Here is a 16,840-nt window from a genome sequence, read left to right as displayed (position 1 = left end):
CTGACACCTAGTGGCCAATGTAGAATGCTACATTCACAAGTTGAATTTTTTTTTTTGGCCTATTTGTGTTTGAGTTGGTGTAGCCATGACAGGCTAGCTGCATGACACATTTCTAAAAAGACTTTTATTCCTCACAGCTTGAAGTTAATGGAGGATGAACAACATTCCCTCCCAAGGTCATGAAAGCAAAAACACACTGCCATGAAATGAATAACACGTTTCATAGAGATGCATTTCATCTACACGCAAGTATGTAAGTGATCGGTGTTGACTTGCGTGCAATTTTCCCACGTTCTGGTGGGCTCTTGACGGACTGGGGGTGTCAGGGTCCACTGTGGTCCAGCAGGGTGCCATCAGGGTAGTCCAGGACGTGTCGCTCGGCCTGCGTGATGTGCTGCTGGTGTTTCAGGTACACCTTTAACGAGCCCTTCAGCAGCACGAAGGTGACGCCACCCTGTTGGACGGAGGAACGCAGTCAGGGCCTTCAAAATAAAAGACTTTCAGGGGTCGCTCGCCCAAAATTCAGCGCTGTGACTGTGAGAAGTCACATCAGGAGGGCGGAGTCACCAGGATGCTCTGCTGCAGGTTGGAGGCGACTCGTCTGAAGAGAAGACGCCCAAGCAGGCTGGAGATCCACGGCAGGATCAGAGCGCCACACAGAGTCCGAGACACAGACAGGTGGTCACCTGGTGCGGGAAGGGGGGGCAGGTAGCCGCTCACACCTACGTGACAACAACAGCAGCACACTAGTAAAAACATCTCGCTGCTTCCGTAAGCGAGGGTGTGTACCATGTTGCTGCCGGGAGGAGTATCTGAGCCACAGCCTGACCAGGAAGTCCTCCCAGCGGACCATCTTCCCCAGGACCAGAATGACAGGGATGGTGGGCAGACCCACGAGTAAGAAGAATGGGTCAGCCCGCTCCATCATGTTCAAACCTTTTTTGTGTCCTACAACCTGTGCACAACAACACACGGTGAGAACACCACACACACACACTTCCCAATCTCTCAGCATCCTCACCTGCATGACGGTCACAGCCCCATACGTGACGGCAGACCAGTACGCCGTCCCGACCAGCATGCCGAAGGCGGCGAGCGGACTGGCCCGTGAGAGCGCTCCGTCCAGCTGCCTGAGGAAGTAGACCAGCGGACCTGAAGACACCACAAAGCAATCACTGCAGCAGCTCTCCACGTCAAAGCCACCTCAGGACTACCTTCTCACGCACCCATCTTTGGGAAGACGATGTGATACGGCGTGCCACACTGAGGGCAGCTGCCGCCATCGCCTTCACTTCGTCTCTGCTTCTCGTCCAACCAACGCTGAAGACACGACTGATGGATCCATTTGGTGCAACCTTTACACCTGCAGGGACTCACCCACTCCGCACTGAGGTCGTCGCTCTCGCTAGCAAAACACACCCAACAGTGTCTGCCACACACGCACAGTGAGTACATCACAGGTCAAGGTTCATCTGGTTGCACGGGATGCTGAAATAAAGCTTTCATTTTTGCTCTGAGCAAAAACGAAACTTTAGGAGCTGGTCTTACTTCTCCAGCTGCTCCTCAGCAAGAGCCATGGCACTTTTCTTCCAAATGTAACCATGGAAGCATCTGATGAATGAAACATAGCAGCGTGTTACGCTATGCTACCTGCATCACGTGTTCAGAGTTCAGACCGTAGCTAAAGTGTAACCTCCTTACTTTCAAATACTGGTTACTTCGTGTTAAACACGTTGTATGGGGTGGAAAATGAAGCATTACAAGAGGCTGAACGAAAAAGCGCTTTAACAAGCTACATTGACGTGAAGGTTAACGGCAAAGTGCCATGCTAGCAGCTAAGCTACTTCTAGCTAGCCTCTACGGCAGCTAAGCGAGCACCATCGATAGTTCACAATGTCAGCTCAAAACACGCAAGCGTGGACACAACTTACCTTTTAAAGAAGAGTACATAAAACAGGTTTTATACGGTTTGTCATGACTTCACGTCTGCCGGTGACTCGATGTTTGCTTTTGTGCGGGCTTCACGGACTTTCCTGACGAGACACGCCCACTGCTCGTCGTACTGCTCTGATTGGCCGCCAGATATGTTTATGTCACAATGAAAGTGTAGGAGATTTGTGGGTCAGACTTCAGGACGGATATGGATAATGCATAATGATAGCATAACTTACATGAAATAGCTTCTAATAGTCGTGTTCTTTAAGACTAATAATGTAATTGAAAAGCAAAGCTTACAATGTGAAGCGATCCAGAGAGGAGAGGAACTCTCCGTACATGCATAAAACAGCCACAATTACAACCAAAGAATTTCTACTATTCTAGTGAGGACATAATGGCGTTCTACTACAAACAAGTGAGCAAACAAGTGAAAAGCATCGTCTCTAGTCCAAATTACAATTGCTTTTGTCTCCTGTCTCCCCTATGAAACACTTTCATTTGGTTGGTCACATCGCCTGTCAATCACAGTGCCGACGTGTTGTGGCGCTGGAGGGGCGGGACAGTCCGCAGTGAGGAGCGGCGGACTGCACAGTGACAGGGCGTCTTTTTCCCCACTTTTGACACAATTCCACACTAAACTGGACGGAACACGCAGACGCATCCATAGACGCGCGCCCGGCCAATCTTAGTCCGTCATGGAGTCCTATGACATCTTAGCTAATCAGCCTGTTGTGATCGATAATGTGAGTATGATGATGTCATTCATCCACACCCAAACCGAGGCCGTCGCTTGCTAGCTGTTAGCTTAGCTTCGCTTTTGTCTTGTAGCCAAGTCAAGCTTTACTTACCGACACCCCGACCTTCGAATGTTCTGCAGAAGCTTGAATTATTATTATTATTATTTTTTTTTTACCGTCGCTAGATTGTTTTGATTCCTCTATTAGCATTAGCAAGAGTCGCGGCTTGCTAGCCGGCTAGCTCGTAGCTAGCCCTGCGAGGTGTCAGAAGATGCATATTAGCTTCCTTAGCTTCAGCACCAAAACATTTGTCTTCACGCTGGTCATACATGTTCGTTATTATCCTCATTGTAGCCTCCTGATGTGATCCAAACATACGCTAACGTGCACCATTTGTTTTATTGCTGTTTATTTGAAGAGAATGCTCTCTGTGGTGTGCAAGGAGGGACATCACGTTGTCTTTACAGGAGTAGGACAAAGTGGTGTGTGTGTGTGCGCGCGCTCGTGGCCTCCAGCTGTGTCTGATGACCCACCCTTCCCGGCACAGCTGATGTTCAAACTTGAGTGCACATTGAAACCGGTAATGTATTGTCACGTGTGTCTCTGCAGGGTTCAGGGGTCATCAAGGCTGGTTTTGCTGGTGACCAGATCCCTAAATACTGTTTCCCTAACTAGTGAGTCTTCCTCATCATCGTGATTATGTCGTCATCCTCGTACTACTGACACACTATAAATGTGAATGTGTGTGTGACAGTGTGGGACGTCCCAAACATGTGCGTGTCATGGCGGGGGCCCTGGAGGGAGACCTGTTCATTGGGCCAAAAGCAGAGGTGGGTGTGTTTCTATGAACATGGCTGTCATCCATGTGTGATTGTGTTCCATGTGGTTCTGCTGACAAGACACGCCTTCCCCCTGGACCACATGGGACAAATACAAGTTGGACTTGAGTCACTCAAGTGTGTGTTTGTGTGTGTGTGAGACAGGAACATCGCGGTCTGCTGTCGGTGCGCTATCCCATGGAGCACGGCATTGTGAAGGACTGGAATGACATGGAGAGGATCTGGCAGTACGTTTACTCCAAGGAGCAGCTGCAGACCTTCTCAGAGGAGGTCAGATTCTCCTTCTTGTGTTCTTATTGTTGTTCTGTGATGACATCATGGTCTAACTGGCATTATTGGGGTGTGTGTGTGTGTGTGTGTGTGTGTGTACCAGCATCCGGTTCTGCTGACGGAGGCTCCTCTCAATCCCACCGTCAACCGTGAGAAGGCGGCGGAGGTGTTCTTTGAGACCTTCAACGTTCCCGCTCTCGCCATCTCTATGCAGGCGGTGCTCAGCTTGTAAGCACCACTGAACACCTAGCATCTTCCTAGCATCCTCCTTGTATCTTCCTAGCATCCTCCTTGTGTCTTCCTAGCATCGTCCTTGTGTCTTTCTAGTATCGTCCTGGCTTTTTTCCCAGCATCTTCATAGCATCTTCCTGATGTCTTTCTAGCGTCTTCCTGGCATCTTTCTGGTGTTTTTCTAGAATCTTTGTAGCGTCTTCCTGGTGTCTTTCTAGCATCTTCGTAGCGTCTTCCTGGTGTCTTTCTAGCATCTTACTTATGTCTTTCTGGTGTTTTCCTAGCATCTTTGTAGCGTCTTCCTAGCGTCTCCTTGGTGTCTTTCTAGCATCTTCATGGCATCTTACTGGTGTCGTTCTAGCATTTTTCTAGCATCTTCCTAGCATCTTTCTGGCATCTTTCTAGCATCTTCCTAGTGTCGTCTTAGTGTCTTTCTTGCATCTTCTTAGCGTCTTTTTGGCATCTTTCTAGTGTCTTGCTAGCACAGGCGAGAGGTGTGGCCCAGGGTCCATTTGTGGCCCGCTGCTGTTATTTTATTGGCCCACAACACATTCTAAGAATAAAATAATAAGGAAAAAAACAGCATATGGAAAACTAAGTAATAATTTTACATGAATAAAGTCAAAATATTAAGAGAAAAAAGATGTAATATAAATTGTAATTTTATAAAAATAATTTTGGAATATAATGAGCAAAAAATGTCATTTTAGTAACACAAAGTAGAAATATTAAAGAAAAAAGATGTTATTTAAAAAATAAAATAAAAAATAATATTAACAAACAAATTAAACAACAGAGAAAGTTGTCATTTTTCCAAAATTGGGTTCCAGAAAAAGTTGTTATGGGAATAAATTTATAATACTATGGGATTAAATGATAATATTAAGGGAATAAAGTCAATATTATGGGAATAAATGATCATATGAAGGGAATAAGGCGCTAGTACAATGGGAATATTATGGGAAGAAAATGAAAATGAAAAAACAGCAAGATTGTGTGTCTGCCAAAGCTGAGATGAAATATTCTAGAACGTGTTTGCGTGTCTGCACGCGTTACTTAACAAAATGCTGAGCCGGCACATCATGTGCCTTCCTCAGGTACGCCACGGGACGCACCACCGGCGTGGTGTTGGACTCGGGAGACGGCGTGACCCACGTGGTGCCCATCTACGAGGGCTTCGCCATCCCGCACACCATCATGCGCGTGGACATCGCCGGCAGAGACGTGTCCAGATTCCTGCGTCTTCTCCTGCGCAAGGAGGGCTACAACTTCAACACGTCTGCAGAGTTTGAGGTGGTGCGCACCATCAAGGAGGTGAGCGGAGATGGGGGCGGGGGGGGCATGCTTGCGTGGGCGCCTCACGTGACGTCCTGTTTGTCCACCAGAGGGCGTGCTACCTGTCGCTAAACCCCCAGAAAGACGAGACGCTGGAGACGGAGAAGGCTCAGTACGTCCTTCCAGACGGGAGCACCTTGAACGTGAGTTTACGCTTCTCTCTCGCTCTCTCGGGCGAGCTCCGCCCCCTCCGGTGGTGACGGTGACCCGCTGTCGTGTTCAGATCGGGCCGGCCCGCTTCCGCGCCCCCGAGCTGCTCTTCAGGCCCGACCTGGTGGGCGACGAGAGCCAAGGCATCCACGAGATCCTGGCTTACGCCATCCAGAGGTCAGACATGGACCTGCGGCGTACGCTCTTCTCCACCATCGTGCTGTGCGGGGGGTCCACGCTCATCAAAGGTGGGTGTGGCCACACGGACGGGTGGGGGCGTCGCCGCTTGAGACGGCGGCATTTGTGACTCTTGTGTCGCCGCTTCAGGCTTCGGAGAGAGACTACTAACAGAAGTCAAGAAGCTGGCACCGAAAGACGTCAAGATCAAGGTGGGTATACGCGCGCACACACACACGTGCACGCACACACACACACACACACTCTGTTTGTTGTGTGTGTGCAGATCTCGGCCCCCCAGGAGAGACTCTACTCCAACTGGATCGGGTAGGTTTGGGTTTTTCCATGAGTAATCTGGAATGACTGACTCTCAACTGGTCATGTGACCTTGTCGGCCCCGCCCCCACAGAGGCTCCATCTTGGCGTCGTTGGACACCTTCAAGAAGATGTGGGTGTCCAAGCGGGAATATGAAGAAGACAGAGCGCGCGCCATCCACAGGAAGACCTTCTAGATCACAGCCCGCCTCCTCCCCACCCACATGCCGCTTCAGCCCCGCCCCCTCCCTCGCCACCTTCTCATTCGCCACTCACGACTCAAGGGGGACGCGTGAGCGGGCGGCGCTCGGCCCAGAGGACTCCTCCCGGTCTGGGGCCACGCCTCCTTTCTACGTGAAGGTGTACATTGTCACGTGTGTCAATAAAGTTTTTTTTTTTCTTTGTTTTGCTACGTATCCATTCCACAGTCTTGGACGCGCCAAGCGCCACTTTGGCGTGCACGTGCAGTTGATTCGACTGACGGCAGTTTGAGGACGCCTGTGAAACCTTATTTAAAACGCAGCAGTCTTGCCCGTTAGCTGTTAGCATTAGCATCAGCCGCCTGGGATGGCCACGTGTCCACAACAGCCACCCAGGACGTCGGCAACAGCCAGGCCTCTTTTTGTTTTTTTACACGTGCACGGAGGAACAACACGACTAACGTGAACAAACTGTCAGTGTTTGCTAACACATCATCATCATCATCATCATCATTATGATTGTTTTATGGAATAAACCAGTTCAAGTCTGCTGCTCAAACGCTTCCTTCTTTTCATCAGCTGATGGAATACTAACGCATCACTAATGAAAACAAACTCATTCTACAAGAATAAAGTCCAAATATTAAGATTTGAAAATGTCACAAGTGGCACGGTGGATGAGTGGTTAGCACACAGTCAGGAGATGGGAAGACCTGGGTTGGATTCTCCCTTGGGCATTTCTGTGTGGAGTTGGCATGTTCTCCCCGTGTGTGGGGGGGTGGGTTTTCTCCGGGTACTCCGGTTTCCTCCCACATTCCAAAAACATGCATGTTAGCTTCATTGGAGACTCTAAATCAGGGGTAGGGAACCTATGGCTCGGGAGCCAGATGTGGCTCTTTTGATGACTGCATCTGGCTCTCAGACATTTCTTAACACCATAAAATGTGTTTATTTTAATTTGTTTTTCTGACATTTTAAAGTAAAACATTACAGAAACAGAAACATTACAAAATTCAAAATATGCATTCTAATGCATTTTAACCCATCCATTTTTTTTTCTAGCGCAATGCCAGCTGTCCTTCCCATGTTTTCCGTGTCAGACACCAAAACTTGATTATTATTGGGGTTGTCCCTCCTTTAATCAAACCTTCTTTAATCAAATAGTCAGCTAGCTAATTGTGAAGAGACAACCCTTTTGATGAAAAAGGAAAAGAAAGAAAGATACGGAGTAGGGCACAAAACCATGCAGCACCAGAAGTTGCATTAATGGTAAAAAGTTATTTATTATTGGTTAGCTTCAATATAACAACATTATTACAAAGAATACATTCAGAGACTGATATTCTAAAATTGCTAGTATTCCTTAAATACTGTATACACACATTTGGTTGTATTCGGTGTTAAAAAATATGATATGGCTCTCACGGAAATACATTTTAAAATATGTGGCTTTCATGGCTCTCTTAGCCAAAAAGGTTCCCGACCCCTGGTCTATATGTACGCCACTGAACTCTATAACTGGAATGGCCCCGATCGCTTGCTGCGCATTGGAGGCCAGAAGCCACCGGAAGTATAGAAGTCGCCATGTTGTTTCACCCAAAACAAGAAAGCCTAACAACTAAGAGGAGTTGGAGATGCCGTCTTGTGCTGCTATTAATTGCACAAAACAACAAAGGATACATTGCTCATATATTAGCATGCTGATGGTAAAAACGACACGATGCGTGTAGCACATAACATGGGTTTGGTATGAGATGCAGACAGGATGGCCTCCCACAAGAAATCTGTCCAAATGGAACCGAGTCAGGATGTTCTATCACGCCAAGCAAGCCAGTAGTAGTAGAAGTTCAAAGAGGAACATCGGAAATATCAAAGACTCCCCTTAGCTTGACCAGGGGGGAAACGGAGAGCTCGTTGGAGAGCGACGAGCCTTTTAAACGTTAACGTTGAAGCCGGGCAGTATGCAAATGAATTGGGGATGCTAATGATGTATTGGAGATTAAATTCTCCGCAGCCTACTAAAGGTCAAAAGGACCATTTTAGAAAATTAATTAAACCAATTTGGCCCCCCCTTATGTGTTCGTTCATCTCCAGTTATGAGAAGGAAAGAAGGCTCACACGCTGGTATTAGATTGAAAAAGAAGTCAGACAGAATCATTTGCAGTTCGGACCTCTGCAATGTGTCTCTTCTCATGGACGCCTGCAGCCACCCCACCGAAGGCAGAGAGACAGGTCCCGATTGATAGTCCCTCTGCCTTTTTATAACGGTTTTCCTAAGACCATTGGCGCCAGGCTTTCCAAAGATGACTTTCTCCCCGATTCTTTGACAAAGCTGTGTGACGCCAGCAGGTGATAGTCGGACCCTTGGCTGAGTTGTTGACACTTTCCCAGTCTGTCTCAAGGCTTATTGACTTGTTTATGTCACCATATCTGGCTGCTGGTCCCGGCTGGCCTTCACTGATTGCACCCTATGTGTGAGCTGGCACTATTCCCGTTGGACCTTTGACACACAAACAGTTGTTCATCTACTCAGCTAATTCTTTAATAAAGCCTTATTTCTAGAAACTACTTGTAATCACTCACTCAGTTCATCATAAAACAGTTCAATTTACAATCTACTTATATTAAGGCACTCAGTTAATACAATAATTCAATCAATAAGCATCAATGCAAACAGTTATTCTCAAATCTATTTGTAATAAATATTTACTCACTCAGCTAACAAGTTAATAAAACAATATGATCCTACAATTTCCCCTCCCATAGGCCTCACAAACATACAGAGGGACATCTTAAAACACGGATGTTATTGTCCTCCGAAGTGTTTGGTGCCACCACACTTTGTCCAACGTGGATTTGTGGATGGGGGAAGGATGTGTGTGAATGATCACCACCCAGAGGGTTGTTGTGCCTCTGTAAGAACAGTGTTGGCCATCTTCAGTCCCTTTCTTCGAGCAGCACAATGTCATCCCGAGGGACTATTTTTGATGAGGCGTGTAGACGAGTTGGTGACTTGGCACAGTTGTCACATGCAAGATGGTTGCCCAATCTCTTCCCCGCCTGTGGTCAGCTGGATGCAGTGGAACTGGCTCCTTCCTCGAATGCGGCCCCCACGCTGGCATCATCTCAGCAGGACTGGCCCCCTCCCATAGCTAATAGTATGCCTGATGCTAAGCTGACTTGCTGCAGTATTTGACTATTGTTTATTGGAAACTCCTAAGACTGTTCCACTGCGACCTTGAATACGGTTGACTGTGTGTGACGTCATCTAAATGACGCTAGCTAACATATTGAACACAACCTGATTTATAATATACCAAAAGTTTGCTGAATAACTGAAGCTGTGAAACATCTAAAATGATAACTAAGTAACTAAGTACTGTAAGTGCACTTTGACGTTACTTATTCTATTTTGCCGTGCCCTTCGATTAGAAGAGAAGCGTGCAGTTGCTCTGCTACACCCCCAACAGCACTCCTGGTGTATTTAACCCTATACAGCATATACAGTATACGACAAATGGTGGAGAGAAGTACTTCAATATTGAAGAAAGATGACTCCACATCCTGTACTGTTCCTTAGTATTAGCATATTTAATGTATTGTGTGGAGATATGGGAAATAATTACAAAAGCAATCTTCACTCACTCACTGTACTGCAAAAAAGATGGTGAGGATAATTCATGATACCAAGTATAGACAACATACACACCTTTATTTTTAATATCACATATTAGTATCATTCATAATACCAAGTATAGACAACATACACACCTTTATTTTTAATATCACACATATTAAAATGAGCAGATTTAGTATTCTTACAAACTGCTAGAATAATGCATAAAGTTAATAATAACTTGTTTGTTACGTTTCGGCTGAGCCAGGTATTGGAATCACTCTGCAGAGTTGAGCAAGTTCTTTAAAATAATAATTTATTATAACAGAAGGTGACCACAATGTGGGAAAAATGTAAAAAGGTACAACAAAGGCAAAAAGGTAAAGTATCAACAGAAAGTGACCCGGATGCAGCGCGGGGAAAAGGCAAGAACAGAAAACGCTGCACAAAAACATAGACAGGAAAATACAACAAAAAAATCACTGCTGAGTAATCAAGCAGGAACTTACCGCTGCAGGGAGTGCTAGGCCAAAAGCTACTTGTAGTACTGACCAGAACAACACAAGGTACTACTTGTAGATGCTGGAGAAAGCAGGTAGTTGGCACGAGGTTGGAAACAATCTGGCAACGAGTACAAGCAAGATGGAGCGCCGTATGTGTGTACCGAGTTCCAAAATCTGTAAGTGTTGCTGTGTGACTTTGATGAGCGCTCCGCTCGACTGACTGGGAGTGTCTCCTGCCGACACGCTGCTTGTATAGAGGAAAGGTGGACGTGACTGAGGACGCTAAGCACGCCCCAGTAGTTATATAAGTATATTCTATGAAACGGCGCCATCTATCCATCCGGGCAAGGACTACCGTGGTGCAGCAACATCCAGCGGATTATAAGCAAAGCTGGCCATCTTCCGCTCCTACTGCAGTAAAAACATTGCAGACAACTACTAGCCAACTACATCACCAACATGGACGACGTGTCGCTCACTTTTGACATCCCGGCGAACCACACTGTAGAGAAGGGGACCAGCACGGTAGCGATACACACAACAGGGACATGGTTGCCATGGTAATGGACAGAAACTGCTGCCTGTGGTGATTTAAGAGGAAGACGCTGCCTAAAGAAAAGTTTCCTACTGGACCAATCAGAGGGGCTGGAAGCACGAGGAGAAAATGGCTGAGTGGCTGAGTGACGTGTACGGAAAGAGACCGGATGTTTTTTTCCCCACGCGTCACCACAGCAGCTGTGAAAAACCAAGTGCAGCCAATGAACTCGGAGCTTGCCATCATTCCGGGAGGCTTGACGAAGGAACTCCAACCGCTGGACATCGGTGTAAACACGGCGTTTAAAGTCAAGTTGCGAGCGGCGTGGGAGCGATGGATGACAGCTAGCGAACACAGCTTCACTAAGACTGGGAGGTAGCGCCGTGCGAATTACGCCACAATTTTGTGAATGGATTGTAGATGCTTGGACTGACTCTGATGAGAGGGAACCTGGCGTGTTTGATGGAGAACTTGCCCCGCTGTTCATTTGGGATACAGAAGATGAGGACTTGATGGATTTGTGGATGAGGATTGATCAAAAATACTTCAATAAAGTACAACCCAACTCAGTTTTGCTCCCGCTGGCTTTTTAAAAACATACAATAGCATGCATGCTAGCGTATTGTAGCGTCGCTGGGAGCACTTCCTGTTCCCCAGCGTGCTTTGCGGTAGTGTTTTGGTGCAAATGCTCTTAAAGTTACATGTTTGACCAGGAAATAGCAAGCTCAAAAGAAGACGGCTTTTTTATGTGGAACAACTGACAGTTAGTGTGGATCTTGTGAATGATTGTGACTGAGCTAGGACTCAGTAATTAAAGTCTACACACGACGGCTTCATTGATTGAAAAACTAAACTTTTTCGTGCATGAAGCTTCTACTTGAGTTGGTAATTTGGCCACTATATGCGGTCAGATATTGACCAAGGGAGACAAAATGGGTGGCCGCTGGCCGCGTTGGACAGGTGACTGCTATACACAGGGTCTACAACATGTACATTTGCTGGGGGGGATTTTTCAGTGGCTGCTATAGGCAGGTGGCCCTTCTATAAAGGTGGCCGCTAAGACAGGTTTAACTGTATCTGCATAGCTCATTGGCGATGACTTGTGAAGCCACACGGCCGCCATATTGCCACTTGCAAGAAACACTTCTCGACAAGCTTTTGCATTCGTGGTGAACTTCTTTTATTAATTCGGATTGGACACAAATTTCGCCTTAAGATGCCTGCACGTGCAGCTATTAACTGCACAAATCGCCAGTTCAAAGGCTGTGGACGAACATTTCACCTGTAAGTATGATTGAAATGTAGATTTATGATGGATAATTTAAGGGTTTTGCACTGTCGATCTCTCAGATATTTTCGATCGTGTAAAATTCCTCTGATTAAATGTATGTCCAGAATTGATAGGTTTATATAGCTCAATAATAGCTAAGAGGTAATGTACCTACTTTTTTGTTCTATCATGATAAATGTATTTCTTTAAGGGACGAAGGTTGCGTTACTTGAAGGAATGGGAGAATCTTCCCGCTTTTTAATGTCAAATATAGATGTTCTGTTAGCCTCTTCATCTGCTTTGTACACTATGTACGCTGTGCCGGTCTCTTAGTGTGGGTGACTCCATACCCATTACAGATAACGCAACTGTGGTCACGCCGGAAACAGCAAACATAACTCTTTCCCACCGTGCAACACAGACAAACAGCTACAAGCCACTTTTGATCAAAACGAGCCGTCTTCTGTGCAGTCTGACTTCTATTGATCTCCAGGAGAAGCCGGCAGCGAGGCCGGAGCGCAGGGACCGTCTACAAATGTCTTCTTCTTCTATGGTGGTTGGCGTCAATGTTGCCAACTCCTCAGTAAGACGAGTATCTATTGGCTGTCCTGGAAGGCCATAGATGACGTCGTGGCTAGAAATATATTTACGAAGCAAAAAGTTTGTGAAAATGGACTTTGACATAATTTAGAGCAATTTTTATGAGGTCGTTAATAAATTCACTTGTGTCACGTGTAGCACTGATCAAAAGTCACCTCACACATCAGCGACCTCCTCCTGTTCACACTACAGCAAAGACTTTGGGAAAATGTGCCTTAAATCATTTGGGGGAAATGTTATTGTTTAACAAACGCATTGTGTAACATGTCCGTTCATAGCTTCACTTGGCCATTGATCCATTGATGTGTGAGGTGAATTCTGTGGTCTTACTCTTCACAGAAGTGAAGTTTTTGAATGGACATGTGACAGAATTGAATTTATTAACGATAATTCCAAAATGATTTCAAAGCACATTTTCCAAACTAATTGCTGTAGTAATACCAGGAAGGAGTCGCTGATGTGTGAGGTGACTTTTGATCAGTGCTCCACGTGACACAAGTGAATTTATTAACAACCTCATAAAAATTGCCCTAAATGATGTAAAAGTCCATTTTCACAAACTTGTTGCTTCGTGTATATTTTTGTACTTCTGAACATAATCAAGGTGTTTTTATTTACTCTGTTAATCTATCATACGTATGTTTTTTATCATATGCATAAAAACATGCAAACTAGCCAACGACGTCATCTATGGCCTTCCAGGACAGCCAATAGATACTCGTCTTACTGAGGAGTTGGCAACATTGACGCCAACCACCATAGAAGAAGAAGACATTTGTAGACGGTCCCTGCGCTCCGGTCTCGCTGCCGGCTTCTCCTGGAGATCAATAGAAGTCAGACTGCACAGAAGACGGCTCGTTTTGATCAAAAGTGGCTTGTAGCTGTTTGTCTGTGTTGCACGGTGGGAAAGAGTTATGTTTGCTGCGTTAGAACCTTCACTTGGGAGTTATTCATCCCGGAAGTTTGAAGATGTGAATATGTTTCTAACTTTACCGCAGTAAGTACGTACATGGAGGTGCAATGCCCTTAAACAGTTTTGCTAGGGAACGCAAAACAGTTCGTTCTTTTTTCTTCTTCTTCTTTTTTTACTCATCATATTTTTTTTCTCCATGTCCCAGCGGGGGCTCCGTATTTATGGTTATAAACTTCAAAATAAAATAAACACCACAACAGAAACACGGTCGTAAAAAAAGGAAATGAAGGAAGTGCAGAAGACACAGGGTTGTGTCATATAATATAGATAATTATTAGAATATTTTATTATAGTGTTATTATTAAGATTATTATTAGTATAAGTAGTTTCCTCATAATCTGATTTAGTATAAAATAAGAAACATGGCCCATGTTACATACTCTGGTACAGTAGGTGGCGGTATGCACCCTTAAAGTCATGGTTGCAACCCGCCATTAAACCAACAGAAGAGGAAGAGGAAGTGCAGAAACCATCGTGTTTCCGGTGCGGATTGCGTAGCGACCACTGAACTCTATACTACTGGAAGGGGCGTCCCTGCTGACCCATGAAGCCATTGGTCGGCCATCTTGCTTCACCCAAAAAAGCACACACGCTTACACATACATGTATCTTCATTCACTACATTTATTATGGTTCGGTATAAAAATTAACACGAATTAACAAAAATTCCATTGAAACAGAGTAAATTTACTAGACCCAAATCTCAAAATTTCCCTCCAGTTTAATTTTTTTCCTACCTCTATGGTGTTAAATTACAAATCATAACAAGTCAATTTCAGTGTTCACAAGGTATTTGTTACGATAAGGATCTACGTAGTATCAAAGTTAAATGCTAGCATACCTTTAGAAGATGATCAGGAAAGTCAAATATTGTTGGAACTGCATTTTGTCGTAATCTAACAGTCTGGCCGGTCCTGTCCAAGTTCTCCTCGGTGAAATGACTTGAACAGAGTTGCGATCTGGCTGCAGGAATCCACCTGTCTCTCCGCATATTTACTACCATTGCTTTAGAAGTTGAACATTGCAGTGTGGAAATCTAAAGGAGAATAAGGGCTCATTTACAACTACTTAGATGAAAAGATGCTTACAGATTTAAAGTATCTATTTTTTATTATTTATAAGCATTTACCTACCTGTGAAATGTAAGTCCCTTCTCGCGATTTTCACGGGTATCACGATTTGTGCAATTAATATCAGCATAAGACGGCACCTCTTCTTAGTTCTGAGGCTTTCTTGTTTTGGGTGAAACAACATGGCGACTTCTATACTTCCGGTGGCTTCAGGCCTCCAATGCGCAGCAAGCGATCGGGGCCATTCCAGTTATAGAGTTCAGTGGTATACATCTGTCTTTGGTGGCATCGTGGGTATGTATGGTCTCATATTATTATGGGTGCACATTTGTGAAGGTGAAATGTTTACTTGGCAATGTTTCATGATAAGAGACGATCCGTGTTGACGGCGAGATGGTAGCTGATTGCATTGCCAGCAGATGGCGGTGTTTCCGTGAGTCATAGTGAATGTGAGTTGGCTTCATTCAAGTGTATTCGCACAGTTAACGCCTTAGTTGTAGTGTCATATCCCTACATGACAAGTGAAAGGAATTAGGCCTTGTATTATCTATCTTGCACTTTCAGGTGTACCGTACCTCTCGCGGGAAGTCAGCTGGGATAGGTTCCTGCATACCTCCGTGACCCTAGTGAGGACAAGCGGCATCAAAAATGGATGGAGGACGGACGCACCACAGTGGCTGAAGTTAAAAACAACACAGAGCATTCCAAGTTTTCTGTTGATTGGCAGGAGACAGTGCGACTAATGGAGCGGCTGGGTGCAGTGCATCAACTCGCCAGTAGATGGCGCTGTGATTTGCACTAACTTTGATTGTGGCAGGAGATTGTTGGGAGAAAATTCCCTGCGCATGGACGTCATGATGGGGAGCAGAATCCAGAAACTCTGCATTGTAAACATGTCCTATTAGTTGCTCTAATAGACCCTCCAAAAGCAGTGGCGGGGCTATGGGGTGGCCATAGGTGGGCGTGGCCACCCCCGGTTACTCTCCTGCCACCGCACTGGCCAGCTGGACATTTCAGGTATCAACTTATTGCGACCCCCATGTGAGTAGTGGTCTCACCTTGGCCACCCCAGTGAAACATTTCTGGCTCCGCCACTGGCGCAATGATTGACAGGACTCGGCGGCTGACCAATCAGAGGGGTGCGCGTGCAGGGCAGAGGCTGTTGCAGAGCTACAGAAGGTGAGATTTCAACATGTCGTCCAAAAGACTTCACGAATCAGGAGCGAGCAAGAGCGACAAAAGGCAAAACACGAGGAAAGTCGTGCTTGACTTGAAGGTGGATCCGTTGTTGAAATCAAACTTTGTAGCATGGACACCTAAGCTAACACCATTACATAGGAATCTCCAGCGGCCCTGCTGAACATTTATTGAATGCCTTGCTAACGCCCTCTGCATTCACCTCTGTTGAAAAGAGTGGCAAAATGACCAGTCGGTGGTCGTAACCAATATACAATGTATTGGCTATAGTTTTATATCAATTTATGTTGTTAATAAGGCTTGGACTATTTGCAAGGAGATAAATGTCACCACCTGTTGGTGAAATGAATTAACAGTCATCTTTTGAGGAGACGTTACAGAGAAATACTGATTGAAATGAGTAACTGTGTAATGGCGCATTCGTTGACGGAGGGAGTGAACGTAAAGTTTGAAATATCGTACTATTTGATCCTCAATTATGTTTTCTTAGGGCTGTAGTCTATGCATAATAATACTACTACAACATACTGTAAATAATATTATAATAATAGATGGCAATAGTAGTTTTTGTTAATAGTAGTAGTAGTACCACCAGACCAGCACTAAAATTTGTGGACCACAGTAAAAAAAATCAACCTGAAATAAATAATTTTAAAGTTAATTTTAAGTTATTTTGTATTTTATATGTATTTATTTCAGGTTGAATTTTGTAATTTAATATTTATTTCAGGTTGATGTTATATTATGTGAGCCATACAGTTAGCCTACTGTATCTCTGCTTCCAGTACATTTGTTATTATTAATAAAGGTTGTCAAGTCAAATGCTATGTTGTTATCTGGTCATTTTGTACCTATGACACATCTGGGCTGGGGAGACGTGTGGG

General features: G+C 45.2%; 2 protein-coding genes and 1 long non-coding RNA gene across 3 annotated transcripts; 2 read left to right on the top strand and 1 right to left on the bottom strand.

The window, feature by feature from the left end:
* Nucleotides 1-105: 105 nt before the first annotated feature.
* Nucleotides 106-2,063, bottom strand: marchf5l (membrane-associated ring finger (C3HC4) 5, like). Its single transcript, XM_054757549.1, has 7 exons — nucleotides 1,932-2,063; nucleotides 1,549-1,611; nucleotides 1,227-1,429; nucleotides 1,022-1,152; nucleotides 790-955; nucleotides 568-722; nucleotides 106-454 (listed from the first exon to the last, which is right to left on the bottom strand). The coding sequence occupies exons 2-7, from the start codon at nucleotides 1,575-1,577 to the stop codon at nucleotides 323-325; spliced, it is 816 nt and encodes a 271-aa protein (XP_054613524.1). The 5' UTR covers nucleotides 1,578-1,611; nucleotides 1,932-2,063; the 3' UTR covers nucleotides 106-322.
* Nucleotides 2,064-2,483: 420 nt separating this feature from the next.
* Nucleotides 2,484-6,745, top strand: actr1b (actin related protein 1B). Its single transcript, XM_054757545.1, has 11 exons — nucleotides 2,484-2,681; nucleotides 3,285-3,349; nucleotides 3,430-3,505; nucleotides 3,659-3,784; nucleotides 3,888-4,012; nucleotides 5,113-5,329; nucleotides 5,401-5,493; nucleotides 5,574-5,748; nucleotides 5,828-5,889; nucleotides 5,964-6,004; nucleotides 6,087-6,745. Exons 1-11 carry the CDS (start codon nucleotides 2,634-2,636, stop codon nucleotides 6,187-6,189), a joined length of 1,131 nt encoding a protein of 376 aa, XP_054613520.1. The 5' UTR covers nucleotides 2,484-2,633; the 3' UTR covers nucleotides 6,190-6,745.
* An 8,195-nt stretch (nucleotides 6,746-14,940) lies between these two features.
* On the top strand, nucleotides 14,941-16,778 carry LOC129170117 (uncharacterized). Its single transcript, XR_008566529.1, has 2 exons — nucleotides 14,941-15,208; nucleotides 15,324-16,778. It is a non-coding gene; the product is annotated as an uncharacterized LOC129170117 (long non-coding RNA).
* Nucleotides 16,779-16,840: the final 62 nt, after the last annotated feature.

This window comes from Dunckerocampus dactyliophorus, chromosome 17, assembly GCF_027744805.1.
Source record: "Dunckerocampus dactyliophorus isolate RoL2022-P2 chromosome 17, RoL_Ddac_1.1, whole genome shotgun sequence".
NCBI lineage: Eukaryota > Metazoa > Chordata > Actinopteri > Syngnathiformes > Syngnathidae > Dunckerocampus > Dunckerocampus dactyliophorus.
Note: the sequence above shows the minus strand (reverse complement) of the source record. Positions and strands in the feature narration are given on the sequence as shown.

Bases quoted from the DNA above. Each gene is read 5' to 3' on its own strand.
- marchf5l (XM_054757549.1), bottom strand. From the start codon at position 1,577: ATGGCTCTTGCTGAGGAGCAGCTGGAGAA. The intron at 1,153-1,226 runs GTGCGTGAGAAG...TGGTGTCTTCAG, and splicing joins CATCGTCTTCCCAAAGATGG to GTCCGCTGGTCTACTTCCTC. The intron at 723-789 runs GTACACACCCTC...GTTGTCACGTAG, and splicing joins CTCCTCCCGGCAGCAACATG to GTGTGAGCGGCTACCTGCCC.
- actr1b (XM_054757545.1), top strand. From the start codon at position 2,634: ATGGAGTCCTATGACATCTTAGCTAATCAGCCTGTTGTGATCGATAAT. The intron at 4,013-5,112 runs GTAAGCACCACT...TGCCTTCCTCAG, and splicing joins ATGCAGGCGGTGCTCAGCTT to GTACGCCACGGGACGCACCA. The intron at 5,330-5,400 runs GTGAGCGGAGAT...TTTGTCCACCAG, and splicing joins TGGTGCGCACCATCAAGGAG to AGGGCGTGCTACCTGTCGCT.